At 48.3% G+C, this 26588-nt stretch overlaps 1 protein-coding gene across 1 annotated transcript; it reads left to right on the plus strand.

Annotated features, from left to right (window-relative positions):
- On the plus strand, positions 1-25164 carry LOC142493978 (epoxide hydrolase 1-like). Its single transcript, XM_075598802.1, has 9 exons — positions 1-153; positions 10168-10381; positions 10666-10846; positions 11379-11606; positions 13890-14019; positions 15795-16009; positions 16905-17013; positions 23642-23767; positions 24547-25164. The coding sequence occupies exons 1-9, from the start codon at positions 125-127 to the stop codon at positions 24746-24748; spliced, it is 1434 nt and encodes a 477-aa protein (XP_075454917.1). The 5' UTR covers positions 1-124; the 3' UTR covers positions 24749-25164.
- The last annotated feature ends 1424 nt before the right edge of the window (positions 25165-26588 follow it).

Here is a 26588-nt window from a genome sequence, read left to right on the forward strand (position 1 = left end):
CGTAACCTGATCCTTGTTACTTTGTACACAAGGTCAGAGGACAGAGGAGTTGCTGTGTGAGTCCCTCCTCTCCCACGGGTGCCCTGGGACAGACCGAGCAGGGAGACGGGGCACAGAGGCTGACATGTGGACGCAGATGCTGGAGAATGGCAGGTGCGGTGAGACCCTGCGGGGATTAGGCCTGTGATATAGTCAGTTAGAATTGGCTGTGTTAGCCAGACGTTTCTATGCCAGCGACGCGCGCGTGGCTGCGAGCGGTGGCGCGGCGGACCAGGAAAAGTACAAGAGAATTGTATTTTTGCGCTGTTGCCTCGCGACGCTGTGAACCAATCACAGCGCGGCCTAGCACTGTGACGCCCCCTAGCCGTGCGCGTTACCGCTCGCCCTCTAAACACGAAATGCCCGCACCACGTACACGCGCAACACCGTGTGCGCACCCCCGCACCAGCGCGCACTATATTACAAGCCTAAATTATTACAATCTCCCGGCAGCGAAACATGTCGGATTTATCTAAGGGAAACCCCAACTCCGCAGCAATCCTTGTGTTCTGTATACTTCTGGGGCTGGTTCTGCACGGGTTCTGCACGGGTGCTGCACGGGTGCTGCACGGGTGCTGCACGGGTTCTGCACGGGTGCTGCCCAGATTTACACTTTATTAAATAGACGCCTTTGTGTGTCTGGATTGATAGAGATTAGAGGGGGTTAATCCATCAAAATCTCTCATCTGCAGAACGTGTGCAAAGGGCAGCACAGGATTTAGCGATGGGTTGTTTATAAATCTGGTGTATTTGCCCTTGGGCAGTGGTTGAAGTATTAGAGTATTAAAAGAGTAAATTATACCCCTGTTACACATGGGACAAAACTCTCTGCATCTCATTATAGGTTAATTATACTCAGATGTATTATTTATACTTAGATTGTAATCTCTTCGGGGCAGGAACTCCTTTTCCTATTGTTTAATACCTGAAGCGCTTATTCCCATTATGTGTTAGAATATTATCTCCATCAAAATCTCTCATCTGCAGAACGTGTGCAAAGGGCAGCATAATTACTAACCAGGGGGAATCAATTAAAACATTATTATACACTAATAGTTCCCACAATATAGCCTCACTACCCCTAGCTACATAGTAGCCTTCTTCTTTGACATTTTATTTTATCCAGCGTTGTTTTGAAGGATATACATTAACCCCTTGGTGGTTTCTCTGACAATCGATTCGAATTAGGCCACACTCAGCATTTATTATGTTGGTCTAGCCAGTAATGTACTAGTTATATTACACTTTGCATACTGTCAGAGAACCACATATTAATCAGATGTGGTTTGAAAGTGGTGTGATTGACACTTTACCTACGCAACACACACCAGACCCTTTCAACTACAATATACACACCACACTGAGGCACCCTACCTATTTATTTTACACAGCAATATTAAAATTCTTGATTTTGATTTCATTGCACATGGTGCCAGATACATTATATTCCTTCAAACACCACCTCCATTAGTCTACGATTCAGACTCAGAGACATTAAGTTTAATACGTATTTTAATTGTGTTGAGTGTTTATGTACTTCACTTATTTTACCCACATACACTAATAAAGGTATTTTTAATTACTTGTATCAATCCTAATATGAGTGCTTGTTCAAAAGGGGTTCTCTCACTTGCCTAGGCAAGTACTTTGTACGTTCAATGATCCTCTCACCCCTGGCACCGTATCACAGACAGTAGCTAGAGCTTACCATCCCTCCCCCCCTTCACTCCCTATTATTAAAACTAGAATCCCTAATTATTAGTGAAAAGGTAAATAAGGAGGTATACGGGAAAGTTATAGATACAGATACATGGGAGAGGTAGTAATGATTTATGGAGGTGTGCAAAGTCCTAGCGATCCATAATACGAGGGTCCCGTTATTCCTCTAACTCCCCGCATTACAGACGCTCTCGCGTGCAGCGCAGTGGGAGGAGAATATGTTGATACATTGACACAAAGGGATTGTCCAAAACTGGGCACAGCCAGGGCAACAATAAATAGCACCAGTTCTGTCACATACAAAAGGATCCCATTGTGACAGCGAGGGGTTAACCAGGCTCACAAAGGTTTCAAACACAAAATACAACAGGACTGGCGCTAAGGGAAGTGCTCTAGTAATAGTGGAGACAAAGTAGTGACCCCCCAGTGAGGGAGCAGGGTACCGTTATTTAACCCCCCAAAACAGTAAATTAGTGAGAGAGATTGAAAATCTGCAATGTAGTGAGCCCACCCAACCTTCATATGGGGAGAAGTCTTCTTTATCCTTGGTGGACAGTGCGCTAAGGGGCGAGGGAGCGGGATCACATGTGCATATAAAGAGAAGAAAGGCAAAATAGTACAGCACAGTTTTGGAAAAGATAAGCAGTAATGTGCAGATGTTATACTCACATACGTGTGAGACAAGTCAGCATGTCACACTCAGTGGTGTATGGCAGTTGAGACTCCGCGTAGTGGACCCTCTATGTGTAGAAATGGATGTGGGTGTACTAGGACAGAAGGTGGAGAGACACCATAGCGTCGTAGACTGTATAGAAACCAATGTAATAAAAGCACTTCACAAGTGCGCACTTACAATTTTAAAAGTTAAAACAAGCAGATATGAATTGACATGCGCAGCGAAGACGTCCTCACCACTCCGCACTCGATGGAAACCGAAAGATGCCTCGCAGTGGGTATTTCCAGATGTGGCCGCAGGAAACACCAACTCCAAGCTCGGCATTGGTCCACCTTGGTATCACCTCGATACCAAGGTGGACCAACGCCAAGCTTGGAGTTGGTGTTTCTCCTTCAAGTATTTCTCCTTCAGAGTCATCAGACCACCCATCTTTTCCCCCAAAACCCCAGTCTCTGAGATCTGTGGACAACCCAGGGGACATATCATCACCGGGAAGCTTGACGGGGTCAGCAGAGGCACTGGGGACAGGAACAGCAGGATCTTTAACAGGGGTGGCAGGGTTAGAAACAATGGTACTAGGGGCCAAAGATCGAGGCCTAAAATAAATCTTTCTGGATTGGGCTTACCCTTACTCCTAGCTGATAGTGTTGGGCAGGACATAGGGGCTGGTGATGGGGCTTTGGCAACTGGGGCCGGTGAACTGGGCCTATCAATGTCCATGACCAGTGCAGTATAGGTAGGCCACGACCTCTAGGGGATGGTACAGAGACCATACCGTATGATCCACGGATCCGACGACCTATTCCATGAAGCGGGGTCTGCAGTGGGGCAGGGGCAGCGGTGATCTGTCCTTCACTCACCTCGGTAAGGGAGATTCCGCATCTGGGACGGTGGCCATCTTGACGACATCATCAGATTGCGTGGGCAAGCACAAGTTCATCGGCGATGACGCCACATCCGGCTGTGCCGGAAGTGCATCACCCCGCGGCACACCAAACAGGGATCCGCCTGGCTCCTCGTCTGGGTAGGCTGCAGCAGACTCCTGTTGGACTGAAGATGATGGAGCCTCACCCAGCTGAAGGTAGATGTCATCTGGTTCCTCAGTGGGCCGATCCTTTACAGCGCCAATGTCTTCCTTGGGCGTGGAGCTCCTCCGGGGCTTCGGCAGCACCACGGCCTTCTGGACGGACATCGCTTGGTTTTGACTCTGCCTCAGGACACAGGTAGGTGAAGATCTTTTCTCCGCAGGTCCCATACGGTTGTCATCTTTGGCAGGGGATGAGGACACCTCCTCTAGGACGCAATGTCGGAGCACTGCAATCTCCCTGGCGGCCATTTGCATGGAGCTTGCCTGCTCCTGAGCTGCCTGGGGAAATGCACCCAACACCCCAGGAGCAGTCCACTCACCCTTTTGGTCATCGGCGGACACAGGTTCCGGTCCTGGAACCATCAGGACCAGGATCACCAGAGACGTCTCGCCACAGGTACTTTGGGGCCGGGTAAAGCTGATAGTTGGGCAACAGGCCCACAGGTGGCCTTGTGAGGTATAGGTTGGCGCAGGCCACATCCCACAACAGTAGGGCCTGGTCGTAGGTGGAGAGGGTCACCAGTGTAGGGGTGACCGCTTGGGCCGCACCGGAAGGTGTGGAGGCTTGATCGTAGACTGGTGTCGGTAAGACCGCAGGGGCTGCACCAGATGGTGTGGAAGCCCGGTCTATCGGCTGGAACACGGTGAGCGGTGGTACAGGGCTTGCAGGCCGCATATACAGGACCCTGCAGTGCGGACACCGCGCGGTGGCATCGCCCCCTGGATGCTGGCAGTTGGGGCACACACACCTCAAATGGTGTTGCCCGTAGATGTTAACCACCAGGTAGCCTCCTGCCAGGTAATAATTTGCGAGTTCCAACTCAGACATTTTTGTTGTGAGGTAGATTAATAGCAGCAAGGTTAGACGGCTCCTCTCTCTCTCAGCTCCGCAGAACTAAAGTCCTGCAGGGTGCGGTCAGCTTCTCCCATAGCAGAGACAGAGTCTTGGATTGGTTCTTGGTTGTTTCCCCTCCCCTAGGTGGGATATAGAGCAGGGGCAGGACGGATCAAGGTGTGATCTGGCTCCGGCTGAGCCAGTCGTAGCGATGGGCATGGTCACTGTTTGCCGCCGAAGAGCTTGCAACAATTTCTGCAAAACTTGTAGCTTGCTTTTCGCAAACCCATGCGGTACCTCCGTCCTGGCGGGAGCGCCATTTTGAAAGTTTGGAACATGCAGTAGACTCCATTTTTAAAGTACACGGCACAGTTCATAGAACAAAAGGTACACAGGGTCCCTGGAGATGCCTCAGGGGCCCGTACTCACATTTTGAATTGTAGAACAGTCCATACTGACTAAGGTACACTGGGTCCCCCAGCTCCAACTGAAAGGGGCCCGTCCCTTGGGTGAATAAGATAAGGGGTGAAGGGTACACGCTCCCTGGATTTCCCCACTGTTCCGTTTACTAAATGAAGGGTTCACGCTTCCTGGTATCATACCCTCAGGGTGCGCCCCCAACTAGCACAGTTCATCGTGCGCAGGTACACAGGGTCCCCAGCCTACAACTGAAAGGGCCTGCCCCCGCCTCGACTAGTATGAAGGGTTCACGATCCATGGTATCATGCCCTCAGGGTATGCTCCAACACAGTCTTTTCTTTGGTAAGGGTCTAGGCTCACCCCTCCCCAGTGTTGCATCAGGGAGAGGCTCCCCCCTTCCTTAACGCCAATGGGTGCCCAGGGTCCCTGGGGAAGCATCAGGGGCCTGGCCCCTTACTGGAACTTTTTGGCAAGGGTCTAGGCAACCTCTTCCCTGGATTTACGGTCAGAGAGAGGTTCCCCCCTTCCATAACATGAATGGGTGCCCGAGGTCCCTGGGGAGGCATCAGGGGTCTGGCCTCAGCCTCTCTTACTGCCAGTTGCATGGCTGAAAAGTCCTGAAAGCCTGCCCTGTTGCTGCATCTCAGCAGCGCCTCCAATTGTAGTGCTACTTCCCCCACCCCTTGGGAGATCTTGCCTAGCTACAGATCTGTACATTATGGTGCTTGTACCTGTCAGGTTCCAGGAGAGATGAGCTTCCTCGATGGTATGGGGAACAGGACAGGCTTTTGGTGATCCTCAACCTGAGTTGGTGTCGTCAGCACCTCCTGTCACAGTAGGCTTCAGGAATCCCGAAGACAGTCCCCACCACAACAGTCTTTTCTCTTATACTCCTACCCAATTAACTGATACTCAGGCAGGCGTATATAAAAAGGGATCTTTATTGGTGCAGTCACTGCAGGTGGTGTCTCAGGATTTGCATCATAGTAGAGAATGGGTCCCAGACCCATGGATGGTGCTGGCCAGTAGATGGTATTGGGGCCTTGTGCTTTGCACAGTTTTTGGGCTCCTTCAGCTCCAGGAGGGGTTGGAGTGACGTCTCACTGCCAGCCGGGAGGAAACTGGACTGAAGGTTTCTCCCACTGAGGGGCTGAGTTTCACTCTATAATTTGGATACTTCCTCCCTGAGGATCAGCGGGGAGGGCACAGGATCTGCACCATTATTGGCTGCACACAGATTCCTATGTCGCCTCCACTCCTGCCACTCAGTCAGCATGAGGGGGGCAAACCCCATAGGATAGCCTGTCACTGCCTGTAGGTTCTAGGGTTTACGTGACGGGGAGGCAGAAAGATAGCCTGACCAGCCATAGCTATATATGGATCAAAGAAACAGGTTCCATACGAAACAATTGAATTTGTTTGCTTTAAATTGGTGGTTTTTGCTCCAGTTTTGCAGCTAGAAGATTTTTGGGTAAATAACCCCCTTTGCTGATAACCCTTTTTATCACCCCGATGTGACATCTCAGGATTTGACCTTTTTTGCAGCGCAGCCTTATACCCGTGACGCTAAGGTGCCGTTTGGGGTCTTACTAATTTCGCAGTCCCCACACGGGCTCAGGAACTTGCTATGCTGCCTGGGATGCGCCATTAGTCTGAGATTTATACTGTGTGCTTGAGCGTATTTGTGCATGGCATGACGCGCGTCCGACGCTCAAGCGATCTCTCACATGCTGATGCAGGCGATGGAGGGGCGGAGGCGTGGCTATGACGTCACGGAGCTGGTTTGCCGTGATTGGCTGGACCGCTCAGGTGACATGGCCGTCTCTTGAAAAAACGTGTGTGTGTGTGTGTGTGTATGTATATGTGTATATATATATATATATATATGTGTGTGTGTGTGTGTATATTGTCTTTTCAAAACGCGGTCGTGCGTGCACTAGGGTCGGCCTCTAAGGATCCTGCAATTTGTACTAGGCGCACGCGTCCTCGCACGCGCTGTGATCTCTGCCTTCGAGATTTTTGTGTTGGAGAACCCCTTGGAGACACCACACAAACCCCTATGGGTTGCTCAACCCCCTGTTGGCAAGCACTGCTCTAACGTAACTTTGGGGATATAAGTACCGTGTCTAATACGGATGTCTGAACTGCCCTCCTTACCGTTCTCCCAGCCCCTATGTATATGGCCTGTTCCTGCTTTCTGTGTGTACTAAGGATATCTGTCCTCTATAACCCCCCACCCCCCCCAATCTAGATGGCCGTGTGATGGTAAGGGGGTAATCAGGCTTTCAAAGGTCAAGCCGATGATGGGTTACCCCTGATCCATATATTGGGGTTCAGGAGTGTCAGCACTTGAGCCCAGCAACTGTAAATGCATAATCTGTAAAATGCATTAATAAAGAATTTGTGTTTTTTACCTTTCCAGGAAAGCCAGGGAGCAGGGATTGTTAGGGTATGAGTTTCCAGGAAAGCCAGGGAGCAGGGATTGTTAGGGTATGAGTTTCCAGGAAAGCCAGGGAGCAGGGATTGCTCGGGTATGAGTTTCCAGGAAAGCCAGGGAGCAGGGATTGCTGGGGTATGAGTTTCAAGGGGTGTTTCTGTAGAGAAATTGTTGACAGTTTGTCTATGTAATTGGGGTCCGACGTTGTCGATTCCGCTAAAAATGTACCCAGGAATCGTGCCTTCCAGGGTACTTGTGAGGTTGTGAGGGGACTCGGAGTTCAATCTAAGTCTAAAGATAGTGTGCGGGGAATAAAGGCTAGTGGAAAATAAAGTGCAGATTTCTATTCTATTCCCCATACTCAGAGATGTATTAAAAGTATATTTTTATTAACATTGTGTTTAATATACTGTAGTATATACTGTTGTGCACTCTAAATGAGCTTGGACCTTCAGAACCAATGTTCAGACAGGCTACCAGGGGCTTCCAAGTTGGTGCCAGTGAGTCTGCTCAGACATCGGAGATGAAAGCTACCAGAAGATGCCTCAGGTGAGGGAGCCATTTGGGTAGCAGGGAAGGGCTCAAGTACCCTCATCCTGGGATGAATAGAAGTCGGCCGGACTGCTATTTGTCCCACCAGACCTGGAGGAGCCTGACCCAGCGGGTGGCATGTGAATAGTAAGGGACTAAGTTGGCAAACTTGTGCATGTCCCTTGGCAGATTCTGATTTCCCGCTTACCCGGCTTTCCATACCGGCATCACTCCGATTGGCTGGGGAGAAAGTTCCCACGCTGTGATTGGCTGTAGTATTTTGTGAATGAACTACAAAATACTATAAGAAACCCCTAAGCCAATGAACGTTGAGATTTCCGGCTTTTTTTTACCCCAGTTCCCAAGTAAGTGTGCTTTTTGTCTGTATTTTGTGTGTGCAAATTTATTCGAATACATTTACAATTTATTTCACTTTACATGTTTTGCTCTTTGAATGATCCTGGTAAAAAGGTGTAAATGACTGGTCTCCCCTGACAGGCCTGTCCCTGCTATCTGTGTGTACTAAGTATATCTGTCCTTGTAACGGTGAAGGGGTTAACCAGGCTCACTAATAAAGGTTAATAAAGGTTAAGCCCACTTGGTTACCCCTGATCCGTGTGTTGGGGTCCTAGAGTGTCAGCTCTTGGACCCAGATGTCCTAAATGCATTACTGAGACTGTGTGCAAATTATGCGACATTAAAGATTTATTTGTCTTTTGCCTTTCCTGGGGTGCTGGCACCGGGAGATTTCTAGGCTGTAAGTTTCAGGGTGGGGTTGTCAGAGAAAGTCTTTATGTGTCTATGTATCGGGGTTCCGGAGTTATGGGATACCCCAAAAATTGGATCCGGGAATTGAGTGAGATTCTCGGATACAGCCAAACACATTGCTCCGGGCAAACTCTGACTCTGAAAACGTTCTTACAACTCACCGCCCGGATTCCTGCTGCAGCATCATCCAGACAAGGTAAACGGGCATGTAGGGGTTAAACTATACCTGCAACCATACCCGGGGTCCCTATGATAACAGTTGGTCCCTAGTATGAGGGGTACCCATATACATGCCGAGGTACCCTGAACCTGGTATAGGGGTTCAGGGGATGCTGCAGCTAAGTGATAAAGCTGAGCGTGATTTCTGGTGTGAACAAAGTTTTAAAAGTTATTTCTGAAGTGTGCCAAGAATGAGGCTAGTGAGTGTAGGTAATATATACCCTCACTCCATCCCTGATACCAGAACAGGGACTTATATCTTTTACCACACAACAAACAGGACACAGTATATTTTATTAAAAGTGTTATATTTAATAGTATAAATGTACTGTATATGTACTGATAACCTGTAAATGAACTGTGGGATTTCCAAGTCATGGATTCCGAGGGACCAGGTGGCTACCAAGATTGGTGCCTATGGGTCTGTGCGGAGTCCGGACTTGAAAGCCTCAGGGATGCCAAGGTGTTAGAACAGGAGGGGTACTGCAGTTCTGCGTGAGTACCCGCATCCTGGGCTAACACAGGGCTATCCGGCCACCATTTACCAGAGCGCAGACTCTGTGGAGCCTGGACAGCGTGTGGGCTCTGTATGCAAAGAGGCAGAGGTGCCAGGTTGGCGCATGCCCCTTCACAGACTGAGAAAAGGTGCCCGCCTGGCTTTACAAGCCCGGCAAATCGGTGATTGGCTGGCATGAGAATTCCCACGCTCTGATAGGCTGTAGAGGTTGGTGAATGAGACCCTGAACCCATACGGGGATTTGCAGCAAATCGGGAGCGGAGATTCCAAGCGCCAAACTATCAGCGGGAAATTCAGAGATGCTCTGTGCTGAACAGACGCGAGCCGGCTTCAAAGATTTTGACTTAAGAATTCTTCTAAGTCCCACCTCTGAAGAACGTAGCGGTCGCGGCTGGCATTGCGCCGAAATCAGTTCCAGGACTTTCGTGAATACCTACCGGTCATTGGAAAGGGCTCTTACAGAGGTCATTTTTGTGAATTTCGTTTAAAGGATAGATTTATCCGTTAACCCCGTTCCCAGTAAGTGTGTTAACCCTGTAAATTGTGTTACATTGTGTGTATGTCTTTTCTTGAAATTACCATTTATTTTACCTCCTTGCTTTGCTCAATCAATGATCCCGGTATAAAAAGGTGTTGATAAACCTGGTCTCCCGTGACAGTCCTCTATTTACCCCCCCCTCCCCCCCTCATATGTATATGACCTGTCCCTGCAGTGTGTATTAGGGATATCTGTCCTCTATACCCCCCCCCATGTATATGACCTGTCCCTGCAGTGTGTACTAGGGATATCTGTCCTCTATACCCCACAACCCCTCACCCCCACCCCCCATGTATATGACCCATCCCTGCTGTGTGTACTAGGGATATCTGTCCTCTATACCCCCCATGTATATGACATATCCCGTCTGTCTCTCCACAGGTCGGCCTTCAGTGAGCGCTGGCCGGGGGGTGTCCTGGTCCCAGCTGCAGTCGGGGTAGGGGGTGTCCTGGTTTGCTGGATGTTGTGTGGGAGGAAGAGGAAAACCATTGAGATGGGAGATGGATGGTGGGGACACGGAGAGAGACCCCGCCTGCAGATCGAGGACACGAGTTTGCGACCTTTCCACATTGAGGTGTCCGATGCTGACCTTCAGGTACCAAGATTTATAACACCCCCACCTGAGAGAGCGGCATTATACTGACCCTATTATAGAGAATAGGTCCTTAATAATGAATACTTGAGCCTACTATTTAGGAACGGAATTGTCAGAGCTAGGCCACAGGTTACATGGAATGACCGTTTGTAATGTGTTATGGGAGCGCACTATTATAACCTCCGTATAGTGAGCGTGCTGGAGTCGCATTATGCTGCTACAGCATAACGTCATTGCACCATATTGCTGGGACACGGTTACCGTCTGATTTGGGGTTATTTCAGGATCTGTACGAGCGTCTGGATCGTACGCGTTTCTCTTCACCGCTGGAGGACTCCAAGTTCCACTATGGCTTTAACTCAACGCACCTCAGGAAGGTCGTCTCCTACTGGAGGAACCAGTTTGACTGGCCCAAGCAGGTGGAAATCCTCAACAAATACCCCCACTACAAAACCACCATAGAAGGTAATTCCACAGTAGTAACGGGTCTTTGGAACGTGTCTTACTTTTTACTTGCACACCTTATATCATGTAATCTCCAATATACAGATTATGGAATGAACAAAAATTAGTCGGATATTCAGGCTAACATTTAATAAACGGTTCTAAGCTTTTAAGTGAATGGGACACAAGAAGCATCAACGCTGAACACCATTTAGCAACTTCGGGCCAGAAAATAGTGATTTCCTATCTGCGACACATAATACTAACACATGGATATCCTCGTTAATCATTTTTAAATAATTACACACAAAAAAAGACTTAAATCGTCCATCTCCTGGCAATCAGAAACTATAATGATATTGTATATAACAACTGTGTAAATTTTTGGCACTATCCCAGCCTATTTACTAAAGTCTTTAAAATATATATACATATTTAGCCAGAAAGGGAATCCCATTGATAGTAATTGGAGTTTTCCTCTGATACATATGATGTATTTCTGTTGCACTGGCTTCTCCCCAGTATACTATATAATAATTGTGGCCCTTTGCAGGGTTGGACGTGCATTTTATCCACGTGAAGCCTCCACATCTAGCCCCAGGGCAGAAGACTCGTCCTCTCCTTATGATTCACGGTTGGCCTGGGTCCTTCTACGAGTTTTACCGCATCCTCCCAATGCTGACCGAGCCGGCCAAGCATGGTCTGAACCCGGACCTTACCTTTGAGGTCATCTGTCCATCTATCCCAGGATACGGCTTCTCTGAGGCACCACACAAAAAGGGTGAGAACTGGAGAAGTTCAACAATTCAGGTTGGAGGGTGTGAGAAGTGGAATAGTGAGAAGGAAGTAAGGGGAGGAGAAGCAGGGAGGCAGGCGGAGAGAATTCAATGAAGTGAGAGAGCAGGAGACACAAACAAGGAGATGTGAGGAAGGATTAATGACTGGGAGGATACTTGGTTGTGAGGTCTTTAGATGGCGGATAATAGGACACCCTTGCTACAGCCTAGAATAAATCGGGTCCTTAAAAGTGTCCTGTGTGACGTGATACATACGTTGGTGCGTAGCGTCTGACGTCACTGGTCAGGCGCCGTTTGGTCACGCGCAACTAGCTCAAAACGCCGGTGTTTTCGATACTAATGGAGCACCGTATGTGCCAACCCAGGTGGCCAAATTACAACTCTAGTATATTAGCACAGTCATAAGGGTTATGCAAATGCTCGTGTGTGTGTATATATAGCAAATAGAAATATTACTGTGTGCTCATTTGCATGTCTTAGGTCTGCAACCCCGCCTTTCACCATTATCACCTGCAAGGGATTCTGGGAAATGTATGCACACACACATGAAAAAGAAAGTACACCCTCTTTGAATTCTATGGTTTTACATATCAGGACATAATAACAATCAACTGTTCCTTAGCAGGTCTTAAAATGAGGTAAATACAACCTCAGATGAACAACAACACATGACATATTACACTGTGTCATGATTTATTTAACAAAAATAAAGCCAAAATGGAGAAGCCATGTGTGAAAAACTAAGTATACCTTATGATGCAATAGCTTGTAGAACCACCTTTTAGCAGCAACAAAGAGGGTGTACTTTCTTTTTCACACAGGTGTTAGTGTGTGTGTATATATCATGCGCAGAGACAGCACTCAGAATGTAAGTTTGCAAAAAAACTATATTGCCTTAAACATCACAAAGAACCGACGTTTCAAACACACACAGGGATCTTTTCAAGGGGATGTGTGTTGAAAAAGATCCCTCTGTGGGTTCGAAACGTCGGTTCTGTGTGATGTTTAAGGCAATATTTTTTTTTTTTTTGCAAACTTACCTTCTGAGTGCTGTCTCTGCCTTGTTATTCGTCTGGATGGTAACGTGTGTGTGTGTGTGTGTGTGTGTGTGTGTGTGTGTGTGTGTATGTGTATATATATATATATATATATATATATATATATATATATATATATATATATATATATATATATATATATATATATATATATATATATATATATTCACGCTTACGCTTACCCTTCGCTGTCCTCCTGTCCGCCACCAACAGGTCAGGGTTTAAGGATATCCCTGCTTCAGCATTGACTGAGCCACTGATTAAGCCACCTGTGCTGAAGCAGGGATATCCTTAAAACCTGGCCTGTTGGTGGCCCTTGAGGACTAGAGTTGCCCACCCCTGCACTAGCTTCATGTCAGGCCTCAAAGATTGCTAAGTATCCAGTGAGAGATTTATAGACCAATTAACTGTGTTGTAACTTTCGTCACAAAGGGAGCTGGATACAATTATCCCCTAGAGCTCAGTCTTAGGCTGCGCTTATAGTGCAGGCGACGTGACGTCGCTCCAACACAATTGACTCCATCGCGAGCGCTTATAGTAAGGGCAACGGAGCTACGTCGCAACCAAAAATTTGGAAGCCGGGTAAATTTTTTGATTTTTCAGAGACTGTCGCCACATGACTGTCTCTGAACCAATCAATGACCCTGTCGCTAGCAACGTCGCTGAAAATTCAATTATAAGTTTCGCTGGTGGCGACGGTGACGTCATCGGTCACGTCGACGTCGCCGGCACTATAAGCGCGGTCTTATACTTATACCTCCAGAACACATTTACTGTTAAACTGCAAGAAAAGAGACCACTTCCCCAATGCCATCATTTATCTACCACTTTGCAATAAGGTTAATACTGGAAGTACTCTGGCACACCGGGCTTTAATTCTGTTCCTGGTTTTGTGTTTTCATCTCTTTTTACATTATTTTAATATTGATTATTAAAGTTTGGTTTTTACTTTAAAACATCATTTCAACCTCTATATTAGCAACAGGGCAGTGAGTGCAATTAGAGAAGTGACCTTGTTCTTTGTCTAACCCCAGGTCTTTAGTTAGTTCCCATATGGATGGTTTCCGGCTGGCTGATTGGTTGGATGAAAGAATAGTTTATTGGGCGGTTTGTTGGCCAGCTGGATGGATGGCAAGAATGGTTGGTTGGTTAAATGGATGGATTGGTTGAATACCGCAGATAAACCTCGGGGTCTCTTCCCACAAACAGGGTTTAATGCTGCTGCTGCTGCTCGGATCTTCTACAAATTAATGCTCAGACTGGGATTTAAGGAGTTTTACCTGCAGGGAGGAGACTGGGGGAGCTTAATCACCACCCTCTTGTCTCAGATGAAACCTGAGTGAGTATCTGGTAACAAAATGTTTACACACACAACCACATACACTGTGTCTTATGGGAGTCTGACTTATCCTTACACAGACCGCACTGCTGTAATATTGCCTTTCAGATGCACTTACAGTAATGTTACAACCTTCCCAGTGCCGTCTTAATGCATGGGCACGCTGGGCAGTAGCCCGGGGGCCCCACGAGCATAGGGGCCCCACGCTAATCTATGCACAGACCAGAATTTAACACTAATTTTCCGAACACCCGCCTCAACATTCAAATCTCCCGCTAACTCGGTAGAAGGAGAAAAATGACGACTTGTAGCGGCGAGTTGGCGGGGCCCGTGCACTGCTTTGCCCGGGGGCCTATAATGCTGTTAAGACGGCCCTGGACCTTCCCCTTAAAGCTGCAGTTAAAGCTGACGTTTAAAAAATAAAAATGTAATTCAATATGTGGATTAATACAATCTACACACTGACGAGTGATTAGCTATGCTGCAGATCGATCCGTTCCCCTGTAATCAATCACTGAAGATTCGGCTCGGGGTTCACTAAATGCATCTTGGGTCCTCTTCTGCTGCATTGACAGCCAAAGTTCTGTGAGGAAGATCATGTGACCAGGCAGGCACTAGATTCAATTGGTTCACTGCTAGAGAGGGCGGGGCTCAAAAAGGCGATGCTGTGTCAGAAGGGGAAGGGGATGTGACTTTGTAAATGGTTGCTATAGGAATAAAAAGGCTTGTTACATTGGAATACATTATTTTTTTTAAATGCTACAAGTATTTTCTCATAGTACAGATCAGATTTATTTTAAAAAAAAACACACGTAGGGTATTGCTTGGTCTGCAGCTTTAAAGGAGCAATCCCTGCAATATACTACATGTGTTTTATTTTTAATCAGTTCTGCAGTATTAGATGATACTTACTAAATTTAAAATGTTTAAATTCAACTCTTAATGCTATTTTTAGGAGTTTTAATATACTGAGTATCCTTTGATTTCTATAGCAGGTTTTAGCCCACCTCCCCAGCAGTGCACGATCTTCGTAACACTAGCATTTTGAAGCTCAAACTGCAACAAGAGATGTTACCGTAGTGTAAGGATTCTGCTCGATCCGTGCCGGGTTTTGCTGCCAATCCGGGTTTTCCAGGCTGCCTGCCCTTTCTACTCAATGTGGCCATTTTGGTTACTGGCAGCCTGCTATATAGGGCTGCACTTCCTGACGGGAGTCACCAAGCAAAGTTCTGTGTTTTTGCTGCTCCTGCCGGTCTTTGCTGTCGCCCTTTCCCGTTACCTGTTTGGATTCCTTGCGCTGACCCCTGACCGTGACCCCGACCTCGCTGCTTTCTGCCTGCCCTGACCTTTTGCCTGTCCCTTGAACTCCGCACCATTGCCGCCAGCCCTGACCCCTGTCTGTTTACCGACCACGGATACTCTTACAGGACTCTGTCCCCGGGCTCTGGTCGGTTTTATTTACGTCCCTACCTCAGCCCCGCGGGTCCGCTTCCTGGTTTGAGACGAGCACCGTCACACGTAGTAATATAAGAATACACTGTAGCTGAAGGATTGATCTGAAACTGAAAGGCAGCCATTTAGTGAACCCTGGAATCGGGATCTTTGCTGATCGATCACGGGAGAATGAATCGATCAGAAGTTTAGTCAATTAGTTTTCCATAAAGCTAATCAAAGGCTAAATATATTTTAAACAAAAGATTGTAATTTTTTAATTACAGCGCAGACTGCTTCCTTAAGAGAAAAATAGGATCTTATGTTGCTCTTACTTTTTCCAGGTCGGTCAAGGGTCTTCATTTGAATATGGCTATGATTTCAAAGGGCGGTCTGGGGATGCTCATGTCTCTGCTTCTCGGACGTTATGTGCCCTGGTTAGTGGGCCTCACCAGAGAGGATGTGAGACGTATATATCCGTACTTTGAGAAGAATGTATATGGGATCCTGCTGGAGTCTGGATACCTGCACATCCAGGCCACCAAACCGGATACCGTAGGTAAGAGATTCCCGATGCAGTAACACAGGGCTCCGTGCCCTTCCAGCTCAGAGATGTGGGGAAAGACTTCTTCTCAAAATCCCCACTTCTTATAACTCTGTCCTCACATGTAGTGTACACGTCATCTATGGGAACCTACTTTCCACGACCTTGTTACATTGTCAGGCTTCTGTAGCCAGGGAACACACTACTGGGGGCAAACGGATGAGCAGATGTGACTCCCAATATACATGGATACATTTACAGTGTGTATCTGATCTCCTGCATTCCACTCATTAGAATTCTGTATATAGATACACAAACCCTTGCCCACTCTCGCCCACTCTCACTCACTCTCGGGGGAAAGTCCCTGACTGCTGGTTTTGATCTAGTGAGCATGCAGGGTACTTACCTCTCCCAAGTGAAGGTGGCAAAATGTTTCCTATCCCAGGCAGTGTCCCCCACCCCATGCTGCCTCTCTTCCCCCCCTGCCCCCCCCTCAGACAGTGTCCCCTTGCGCTCCCTCTCTCTCCTCCCCGGGCAGTGTCCCCTGGTGCTCCCTCTCCCACTTGGCAGTTTCCCCTGTGCTCTCTCTCTCCCCCCCCCCAGGCAGTGTCCCCCTGTGCTCTCTCTCTCCCCCCCAGGCAGTGTTTCCCCTGTGCTCTCTCTCCACCCCCCCCAAGGCAGTTTTTCCCCTGTGCTCTCTCTCCCCCCCCCCTCCAGGCAGTGTTCCCCCTGTGAGCCTGTGTTCTCTCTCTCCCCTATGCAGTATTTCCCCTGTGCTTTCTCTTCCCCCTTCCCGCCCCACAGGCAGGGTTCCCCCTGTGCTCTCTCTCCCCCAGGCAGTGTTCCCCCTCTGCTCTCTCTCTCTCCCTCCCAGGCATTATCCCCCTGTGCTCTCTCTCTCCCCCCCCAGGCAGTGCTCTGAATGATTCTCCTGCTGGACTTGCTGCTTACATCCTGGAGAAGTTCTCCACCTGGACAGATAATACATTCCGTGATCTTGAGGACGGAGGCCTGGAGAGGTCAGATTACCCTTGTAAATAATGCAATAAATCCACCGACCCGGGCATGTAAAAACTCACATAGAATATAGTTCTAATTAGTTTGTGTTGTGACCGTGACTCGCTAACGATTTTGGCAAACGGTATCCTGCAATCAACAAATAAATTGCCAGGAATTGGCAAAAAATATTAAGCTCTAACACCGGCCCAATGGTAATTCACACAAATCCCCAGAAATCACCAGACAAAGAAAGCCACGGCACAATGCTGATCGTCCTCCCTATACCGGGGTGATGTACAATGTACAAAAGGGCAAAGAGACGTTTGTTTTGATACTTTGCTTCGTTTTCTGTTTGCATTGGTGTCAAATATAAGAGTTTCCTACATGTGGGACACATTGTTACCCAGAGAGGGGTGCAGCACTGCACACCTGATGTACCTTTATTTAATGCAAGTGTAACCCTGCTTCCCCCCTTCCCCCAGACTCTACGGTGGTGTCTAGGGTGCATGAGGGCAGATTATATGCGGTGTGGTGCGTACCTGTGAGGAACAGGAGGGCCTGAGCTTCTCGCCATGTTGTGGGGGAGCCAGGACCGGGCTTCTGGGGTGGTAGCCTCCATGATCTCTTAGTAGTGCAGCGCCTCCATCTTCTATACTCCCAGGAATATGGGACAGGACCTGTACAGAACAACCCCTTGGGTCCCAGGGTAATAGCTTCCAATTCACACACAGTCTTTGGTAACAAAGGATAGTCTCTTTTATTAGCAGATCAGCAACTCCCCAAGGTAGGGGCGTCCAGTAGCCGCAACAACAACAGCCAAGCTGTACTTATTACTCCGCTCTCCTCCCACACAGATAATTCCTCCTCTCCTTCCCTCCAAGTCTCTCCTCCGACAGGATGGTCTGGGCTAGGGCTTCACTACCCCGTGGCCCTCCCCCGAGGTTATCCTCGCGGTGGGTCTTGGATTCTCCCCATCACCCCTGGCAGTGGGATGAGGGCATTGGTCCACCAAGTCTATAATTCTATCAGCTCTACTAAAGGAAGCTGAATCTCTCCACTCCTCTCTCTCTCTGTTCCTGCACTCTGCGCAAGGGAGACCGCGGTCTCCTCCAACTCCTCTGACCGATCCGCAGGATTCTTCGATTCACGGCATACTAACAGAACTGCATACTCTCGACATAACTAAACAGCAAATCCAGACTCTCGGTATAACTAACTTCTACTCCCCGGAGTTGGCTGCTAAATATAGAGCTAGCCACACCTCTCGTGATGTCAGCAGAACCTCCCCTCTTGCTCACGCCTGCAGCAGAGTCCAGGCCTGCATCTACCACTCAGGGCAAGGCTATCAAGGGGGGAAAACCCAGGATGATTACTGGTGCCTGATCTTACCAGGACTTACCTCAGCAGAAGGGAGATAGGTATAGCCTGTGCTGTTTACAGGGGGCTACACTCTCCCTATGGTGGAATCCAATGGTCCCCACTTGGACCTAGTTTTAGCAGAACCATCCTGCGGCGAACCACCTGGGGAACAGCACACTTAAACATTGTCATAATACATGGCATATTGAGGTAGTTCGATACAAGTATACCCGGGTACTCCCAACATGGAGAACCCTACAGATAGTACCTTGGATCAGGCTTTCTTACCCGCCGTCCATTATGATCCATAACGGTCACAGCGAACGATTGAACCGGCCCATACTCAGGCCTGTATGTAACACCGTGCATGTAGATACACCTACCGATGCTCCATATACGTACTAGCTCACTAATCTTATCGTCATTGTGATACCCTCCCTGACCGAACTTGGTCCGAAGGTATTCCTGGACTGCCACCCTGAGCCAACTGTCTCGGTTCTCTTGAATCTCTCTCATGATGGGTCTCGGGCACATAGGGATACTCATACCCGTGTGACTGCCGGTATCTAGCGACTATGGCCCGGTCAGCTCGACTTAGTTTGGTGAGTTTGCGGTGCCCTGCCCTGCTCGGCAGTACCCAAAATACAGGCTCCTCTGGAGCTACCTCATCGTACAAGATACTGGGGCCTCAAGGTACAACCAGTTTCTGTTCTATCTCCCTAAACCGGTGATCTAACTCATCCTCCATCTCCTGCGGAGTGAAAGAACCAGCCGCCCACCAATGGTCTACTACATCATTCTTAATTAATAAGAACCGTGTACGGTCCATCCCCTCGTGGTATCCGGTGAACAAAGGCGCCCACCATTTGTCGCTGTGTTCGTACTCTGCTGATTGACTAGTGCGTTCTACATCAGACTCTACCTGTGATGATACACCGGACGTACCCGCATCAGTAGATCGCGAGCAATCTCTCCTTCCCTTGGCATTATAATACGTAGTGGGGTTCATTTTGTGCACCACTTTGCTGGTAGACCCAGCCTCTACTGGAGTATGAGACCCACAGGCCCTCCCTCTAGCTGCAGGAGAAAACGGCACAGGGTTAGGTACAGGTATAACACTTGAATACGGTATCTCCCCATCAGACCCTTCATCACTCAACTCCCAGTCCCACAAGTCATTGGCGTATTTGGGGGATTTACATAACTTATCCCTGGTAGGTCCCGGTGACACCACTCATGACGGGGCAGGGGCAGTGGCCGGGCAGTGGCGCTATGGGCCGGGGCTGGGGGAACGTCCAAGGCATTGTCCAGCAAGCGGGTGACACCATGCCAAAGGAACCTGTGCTTAGAGACACTCCCCGCCATACTTCTGGCTTCTCGGGAGGGGCCTCAACTCTGTAGGATAGCCAGGGCAATGGCTGAGTCTATGCTTTGAGAGGAGAACACTCCTCCAGGCCTTTTCTTTCCGGAGGAACCGTAAACGGCGTCGTCAGGATCGCCTGCAGAATCTCCACCCGCTCCGTGGTCACGCACCGGAAGTGCGTCAAGGAGCTGCGGGGGCGGAGTAGCTGGTACACGGCCGAACAAGTAGGCCTCAAGCCTCTCTTTCTCATTCGCCGGGATTGAGGTCTGCGCCTGGCAGGGGTAAGGGGGTGGTGGATTCTCCTTACCGCTCCGCTGCTTTTTGATGACATAGGGCTCCTCTAGGATCGTCTCGGTCTCCGTCTCTGTCGCACTGGGAGTCACCACTGTGGTGGGACTCTTACGGGCCTCCGGCCGCACCAGCGCTCGCCGTCGGATGGTCTCCGGACTTGTCTGCTCTCTCTTGATGCCTTTGGGGTGGTTCGCCGGTAGGCGCATCGCCACCGATGTCACGCCAATTTCTTCCTCCGAAGAAATCACGATCGGTTCCTCCGCTGAGGAGTCACCTGGCTCTTCGGCGATACAACCAGTGGGTATAGGTACAAAGTGTTCTCGCTCTGGTACCTCCACTGCGGTCGCGCTCTTCTCTGTTGCCAGCTCGCTCAGTTCAATAGCGAGCTGAGCCTTGGTTCCTCCCGATTTGGTATAACGGGGACCCAGGGCAGTCTTTTCTTTACCTTCTGTCACCTCCGTCAATGTTCCCGGATAGGCACCCCGCGGGGTTCCGAACAAAGGCCACGGCTCATTCGGCCAAAGGTAAAACGCGCCACATTGAGGGCATCGGGCCCTGGTGCTTGGTACCGCGCCCGGTGTACCGCAGTGAACGCACAAACACCGAATGTATTCGTGCTCAGCTACCTCTACTACCAGTAGGCCTCATGGTACTTGGCAGATGGAAGTATTCATCTCGGACATGGTTCGCGCAGGGTGGGAACAGCTCAGTGTTCTAGCTCCTTGCTCCTCGAATGCCAGACAAAAGTGAAGCTCTTCGCTCAGACTTCCAGTCCCTCCCTTCACTGGGGAGGACTCTCCTGATTGGCTCTCCTTGTGCCTCCTCCCTGTGGTGGAATCCAGAGTCGGGATCTTTTCTTCTTCAGCGTGACGTGGCCTGGCTTTCGGACCATTCACGGCACAGGTGGGTGGGCTTTCAGCTTTCGCGCCGCTCCGCTGCCCTTGCAAAGAATCCGGGTTTGGCACCAAATTATTACACATGTCCCGCCACATTCTCCTAATAGTCTCTGTGCACAACGCACGTGCTTGCTCCAGGCTTGGCGGGAACCGCCATTTTAGATCACTGTTCTTGCTCCGCGGAGCACATGTAGAGATGGACGCCATCTTGGATGAGTCCTCCAAACGCCCATGTGCCCTATCCTCAGTGTCTAACGGGTATCTCGTACCTAAACACTGACTGACTACCAACTGTGTGCTCTGCATTCTGTTTCTCACTAACTTGAGGTGGCTTTACCCCAGGGTCAGCGGAGCTCCTCCCCTCCATGCACTGTACTCGATGTCTACCATGCAAGTGTTCTGTGGTGCGTGTGTGTGGGTGATAGCTATGGTACCTCTTTTCTAGGTACGGGGCATCTCCTGCTTTTGGCCACTCATAGCACGGTCCCTGGGCCATGGTCCCTGGACTGGTTAACAGGCTGACCCCGCCAGTTGCCTCATGCTAACTGCCTCAAGGGACTCGGTCAGCTCTAACTATTCACCCTTCCTATGCCACCTCCTATGGGCGCCCAAGGCGTACTGTGCGAGAGTCTGCGCCCTCCTGACTACCCCTGGCATATGCAATTGCGCCCATCCTTCTCCAACACTTGCACAGAGAGTGCATCTCACTCTGCCCGTTCCGCCTTGCTATAAGCCGGTCCTGTTCTGACATATCACAGCAGCGCCTCCAAATGTAACCCTGCTTCCCCCCTTCCCCCAGACTCTACGGTGGTGTCTAGGGTGCATGAGGGCGGATTACATGTGGTGTGGTGCGTACCTGTGAGGAACAGGAGGGCCTGAGCTTCCCGCGATGTTGTTGGGGAGCCAAGACCTGGCTTCTGGGGTGGTAGCCTCCATGATCTCTTAGTGGTGCAGCGCCTCCATCTTCTATACTCCCAGGAATATGGGACAGGACCTGTACAGAACAACCCCTTGGGTCCCAGGGTAATAGCTTCCAATTCACACACAGTCTTTGGTAACAAAGGATAGTCTCTTTTATTAGCAGATCAGCAACTCCCCACGGTAGGGGCGTCCAGTAGCCGCAACAACAACAGCCAAGCTGTACTTATTACTCCGCTCTCCTCCCACACTGATAATTCCTCCTCTCCTTCCCTCCAAGTCTCTCCTCCGACAGGATGGTCTGGGCTAGGGCTTCACTACCCCGTGGCCCACCCCCGAGGTTATCCTCGCGGTGGGTCTTGGATTCTCCCCATCACCCCTGGCAGTGGGGTGAGGGCATTGGTCCACCAAGTCTATAATTCTATCAGCTCTACTAAAGGAAGCTGAATCTCTCCACTCCTCTCTCTCTCTCTGTTCCTGCACTCTGCGCAAGGGAGACCGCGGTCTCCTCCAACTGCTCAGACCGATCCACAGGATTCTTCGATTCACGGCATACTAACTGAACTGCATACTCTCAGCATAACTAACCAGCAACTCCAGACTTTCGGTATAACTAACTTCTACTCCCCGGAGTTGGCTGCTAAATATAGAGCTAGCCCCGCCTCTTGTGATGTCAGCAGAACCTCCCCTCTTGCTCACGCCTGCAGCAGAGTCCAGGCCTGCATCTACCACTCAGGGCAAGGCTATCAAGGGGGGGAAAACCCAGGATTATTACTGGTGCCTGATCTTACCAGGACTTACCTCAGCAGAAGGGAGATAGGTATAGCCTGTGCTGTTTACAGGGGGCTACACAAGATAAAGGTGACACACAGACGCAGAGCTTCATTAATTGCATTATAATCTGCGACGTGGCTCCTCTTGGTGGTGTTCCCCACATCACAAGCAGACAACATATCACAAATCTTGGAGCGAAGACCTTGAGTCATCAATGCAATGAGACGTAAGATGGAAGCCGCGCAATTTGAATACATCTTTCCCCAAATTTGCCTTCACGTATCACCCCCTGTGACGTTTCCTTTACATAAAATTGTTGTGTAATTCTGTTACACTGATTGTGCTGCAGTTTTATGGCTGGGAGTCTTTAGTAAACTACCCCCAATACGTGTAAATATTTGTGTAATCTGATATTGTTTCATGTGAGGCATAAAAGAAATGGACTTTTCTTGTTTATCGGCGGAGAGATGGGGAGATCCAAAGTAGCTTCAAACTAAGACATGACGGGAGTGGAAGTGCAGGAGGAGTGGGGTCTCCAGAGCTGAACCGGATTAGATTAAGCTCCGGGGACCATCAGAAGATACTTACCTGTGTAGGGGGCATCCGTAGCAGCTCCCCGGGTTTAAAGGTCCTGGTCACGTGGGCCAATAGGAAGCCGCAAGGGAGGACGTCACGGCTTCCTATTGGCTCTTGGGACATTTTACCCACCATTGTTTGCCACACACAGCCGGAGCGGTTACCGACACCCCCTACGGAGGGGGTAGCAGGAGGTCTCGGAGGTGAAACTAACACGGTTCCATCCGGAGACCCCCTGCTTCAATTCTATAAGTGTAAGGGAAAAAAGCAGGATTTCTGCTTGAAATTATCAAGAAAGGAGCAATGGATAACAAGACGGGTTATTCATGGAACGACAATAATGCCCTAGCCTAGTTGACATGATTACACTTTTATTTAAAACAAAAACAACCTCTATTAAGATAAAAATCTCGCCTGTTTGAACCTTTGCCATGTTACAGCCAATTCTCATGGTGTTGTTATAAACCATAGGAAATACTCCATGGATGATCTTCTAACCAACGTGATGATCTACTGGCTGACGGGATCCATCACGTCTTCCATGAGGTTCTACAAGGAGAACTTCACTCGGGACTTCAACCGAACCCCAGGCGACAAGTAAATAGAGGCGGCGTGGGTTTTAGTGGAGGATGTGGGGTACAGGGGAGGAGCACACACCTAAAATATGAGCACCTGTAATAAATAGCCACATATTAGGGGTTGACAGCTGCCCTCAATGTTTCTTAGGGAGAATAGTGTTTGTGGACTGAATCACTGACAGGATTATATATTGCGCGTCCATCCGATCTTCTTATTGTCACTGATTATGGAAACGCTTATCTATTTAAGTATCGGGGAGATTACCTAACTTGCCTAAGGCATAAAAATAGTTCACTAAAAAAGAAAGTGTACGGTTAGTATATGTAATGATTGAATACCGTATATAGCACTGTATTTGGTGTCACTTACCCCTTCCTCAGTCTCTTATCAGAAAACCACTTCTACGACTCACATGTACAATAAGCTGCAGAGCAGATAGTTGGAGTATATGCGTCTGTAAGTGACCCTTTGCTAGCAAAGTATCCTGTTGTTTTTATTAACCTGGTAACCTATCTTAAAAAACAATATACCTGCGGCCACAGGATTATGGGTATGGAGCTTGTCCGGTGGAGGTGAGATTGAGAAGATTGGGAAGAATTAAACTTTTTGTATTAGGTACATTCTACCTCTTTTCTCCTGGCCCCGAGATACAGAACGAGTAATAGAAGTGGATGAGCTCCTAGCTATAGTAATTCTCCGCTGGGGATGGTGACTGATGAGTAGTCTTCTCCAAGTATGGAGGGGCTGTGGCATGCTTGGGCACACTGCCTACACTAACTGGGTGCCTTGTATTGCAGGATCGGGGTGTATGTCCCCACTGGTCTGGCCGCCTTCCCTTGTGAGTTATTACACGCCCCTCGTACATGGGCAAAGCAGAAGTTCAGGAACATCGTCACCTACACGTACATGCCAAGTGGGGGCCACTTTGCTGCCCTGCAGGAGCCAGAGCTGCTGGCCCGAGATGTCCAGAACTTTGTGTCCCGGGTGGAGAAGATATGAGAGGAGAGAGGATGGATAAAATGGATGGATAAAATGGATGGATAAAATGCAAAGCTCATCTCTCTGTACTTACGTGTGAAATATGAATAAAGACATATCTGTAGTAACACTAACACAGTAATACATCTCATCAGCAAGCTTAATCCAGGTCATGGGGGTTATTTACTAAAATCTCTTGTCATCAAAAAAACAGCACCAGATTTATCAAAGAAAAGCAATCTTATTCAAAGCTATTGGACTCTTTTCTTTGATAAATCTGGTGCAATTTGATTATTAACTACCCCCTTCCCCCCCAAAAAAAATCTTTGTTCTAACCACATATCATCTATATATCTTTTATTTGGAAGGGGGTGGAGCCATGTTTTGCTGTATGCCAATTCTTGTCGCGACTTCATTAAATTGCAGCAGAATTCAAAGCTTTGAGAACACATTTTTTTGGATGTTACTTTACTTCACGATTTAATAAAGGTTAGTGAAGGACCTTTTCCAGGAAGTCAACTGCTCATATTAGCCTGTTAAATTGTAAGAGCTTCCATGCGTTGGAAACGACAAAGACTGATCATATCATCCATTTTTTTAGACTGGAGCGGATAGTGAGCGATGATCATACATCTGATGATAAAACATGAGAGATGCTCTCTAGGTCTACATGATGATTAATCATCATGTCGAGGGACCGTCTGAAACTGAGCGCCTCTAGACCCCTGGCACTTCCGGGTCATGTGACTTGCTTCTGGGCTGTCACATGACCCTGACCAGGACCTGGATGCCAGAAACAGAAGGGGTGGGGGCTTCACTTCTATTTTGATTGGGCTATCCACGCCATCAGATCGGTGAGCCCAAAATACCCCCTACTGTTTCAAATGTGAAAAGACAGGGCAGCGCCACACGGAGATTACAGGGTCAAATTTATCTGTGAAAAATAATTATTTTGAAAACTTGTTTACCAGACATGTTGGAAAATCAATAAAAAGAACCACGAGCGGGAAAAAATTATTTTATTTGAGCCGTGTGAGGAGGCAAACATCCTCCAACGCGTTTCGCACATGCTGATACTTTATCAAAGAGTGACAAACATTATTAAAAACATGCGCGATACACATTTTGAAGATTCGACAGCATCACTATGGTTATAAAACAACGTAACATCGTGTCTTGTAACGTAAGGCATAATAAGAAGATAAAAATATTATTCAGTTATGTGAAGTAATAGGAAGAGTTATACTGAGCAATAGGAGGAGTTCTACTGAGCGGTTATTAGGAGCAATTATAAGAGTTATATTGATCGATTAGAAGGAGATATAGGAGGAGTTCGGGTGAAATTATGTGAAGTGGCTATACAGCTGAACCCTGCTATAACGCGGTGCTTGGGGTCCACATAATGTGATGTGTGTGTTTGTCGGGAGGCACCAGCAGCAGCCCGATTCCAGAATCAATAGAGTGTGTGGGTGTGTCGGCAGTATGATCCCAGAATCGAGAGGTAGGAGATTTTCAGCTTCTACTCCTTATGTGATTTCGTGACGCGATTTGCCAGGAATTTTTTATTTTTTTTTAAGATATTTTACCTGTCACCAGTATGGACATGGACACTGACATACAAAGGGCTATGACAAGTACTTTAGTTGGCCTTTGGATATATGAATCCTACATTTTTATTGAGTACTGTACTAAATAAATGCCAAAATGTATTAAAAAGAAATGAAAGGATTAAACAAAATCTACCACATAGTGAAAGACTGAAGGGAGAACTAGGTATAACATGTCTTGTGACACATTTACACAGATTTTGATTGCTTATAAGTATTGTAGTTATATCACATAATGAACCCCATAACTGTGC

Source organism: Ascaphus truei, chromosome 4, assembly GCF_040206685.1.
Source record: "Ascaphus truei isolate aAscTru1 chromosome 4, aAscTru1.hap1, whole genome shotgun sequence".
Lineage (NCBI taxonomy): Eukaryota > Metazoa > Chordata > Amphibia > Anura > Ascaphidae > Ascaphus > Ascaphus truei.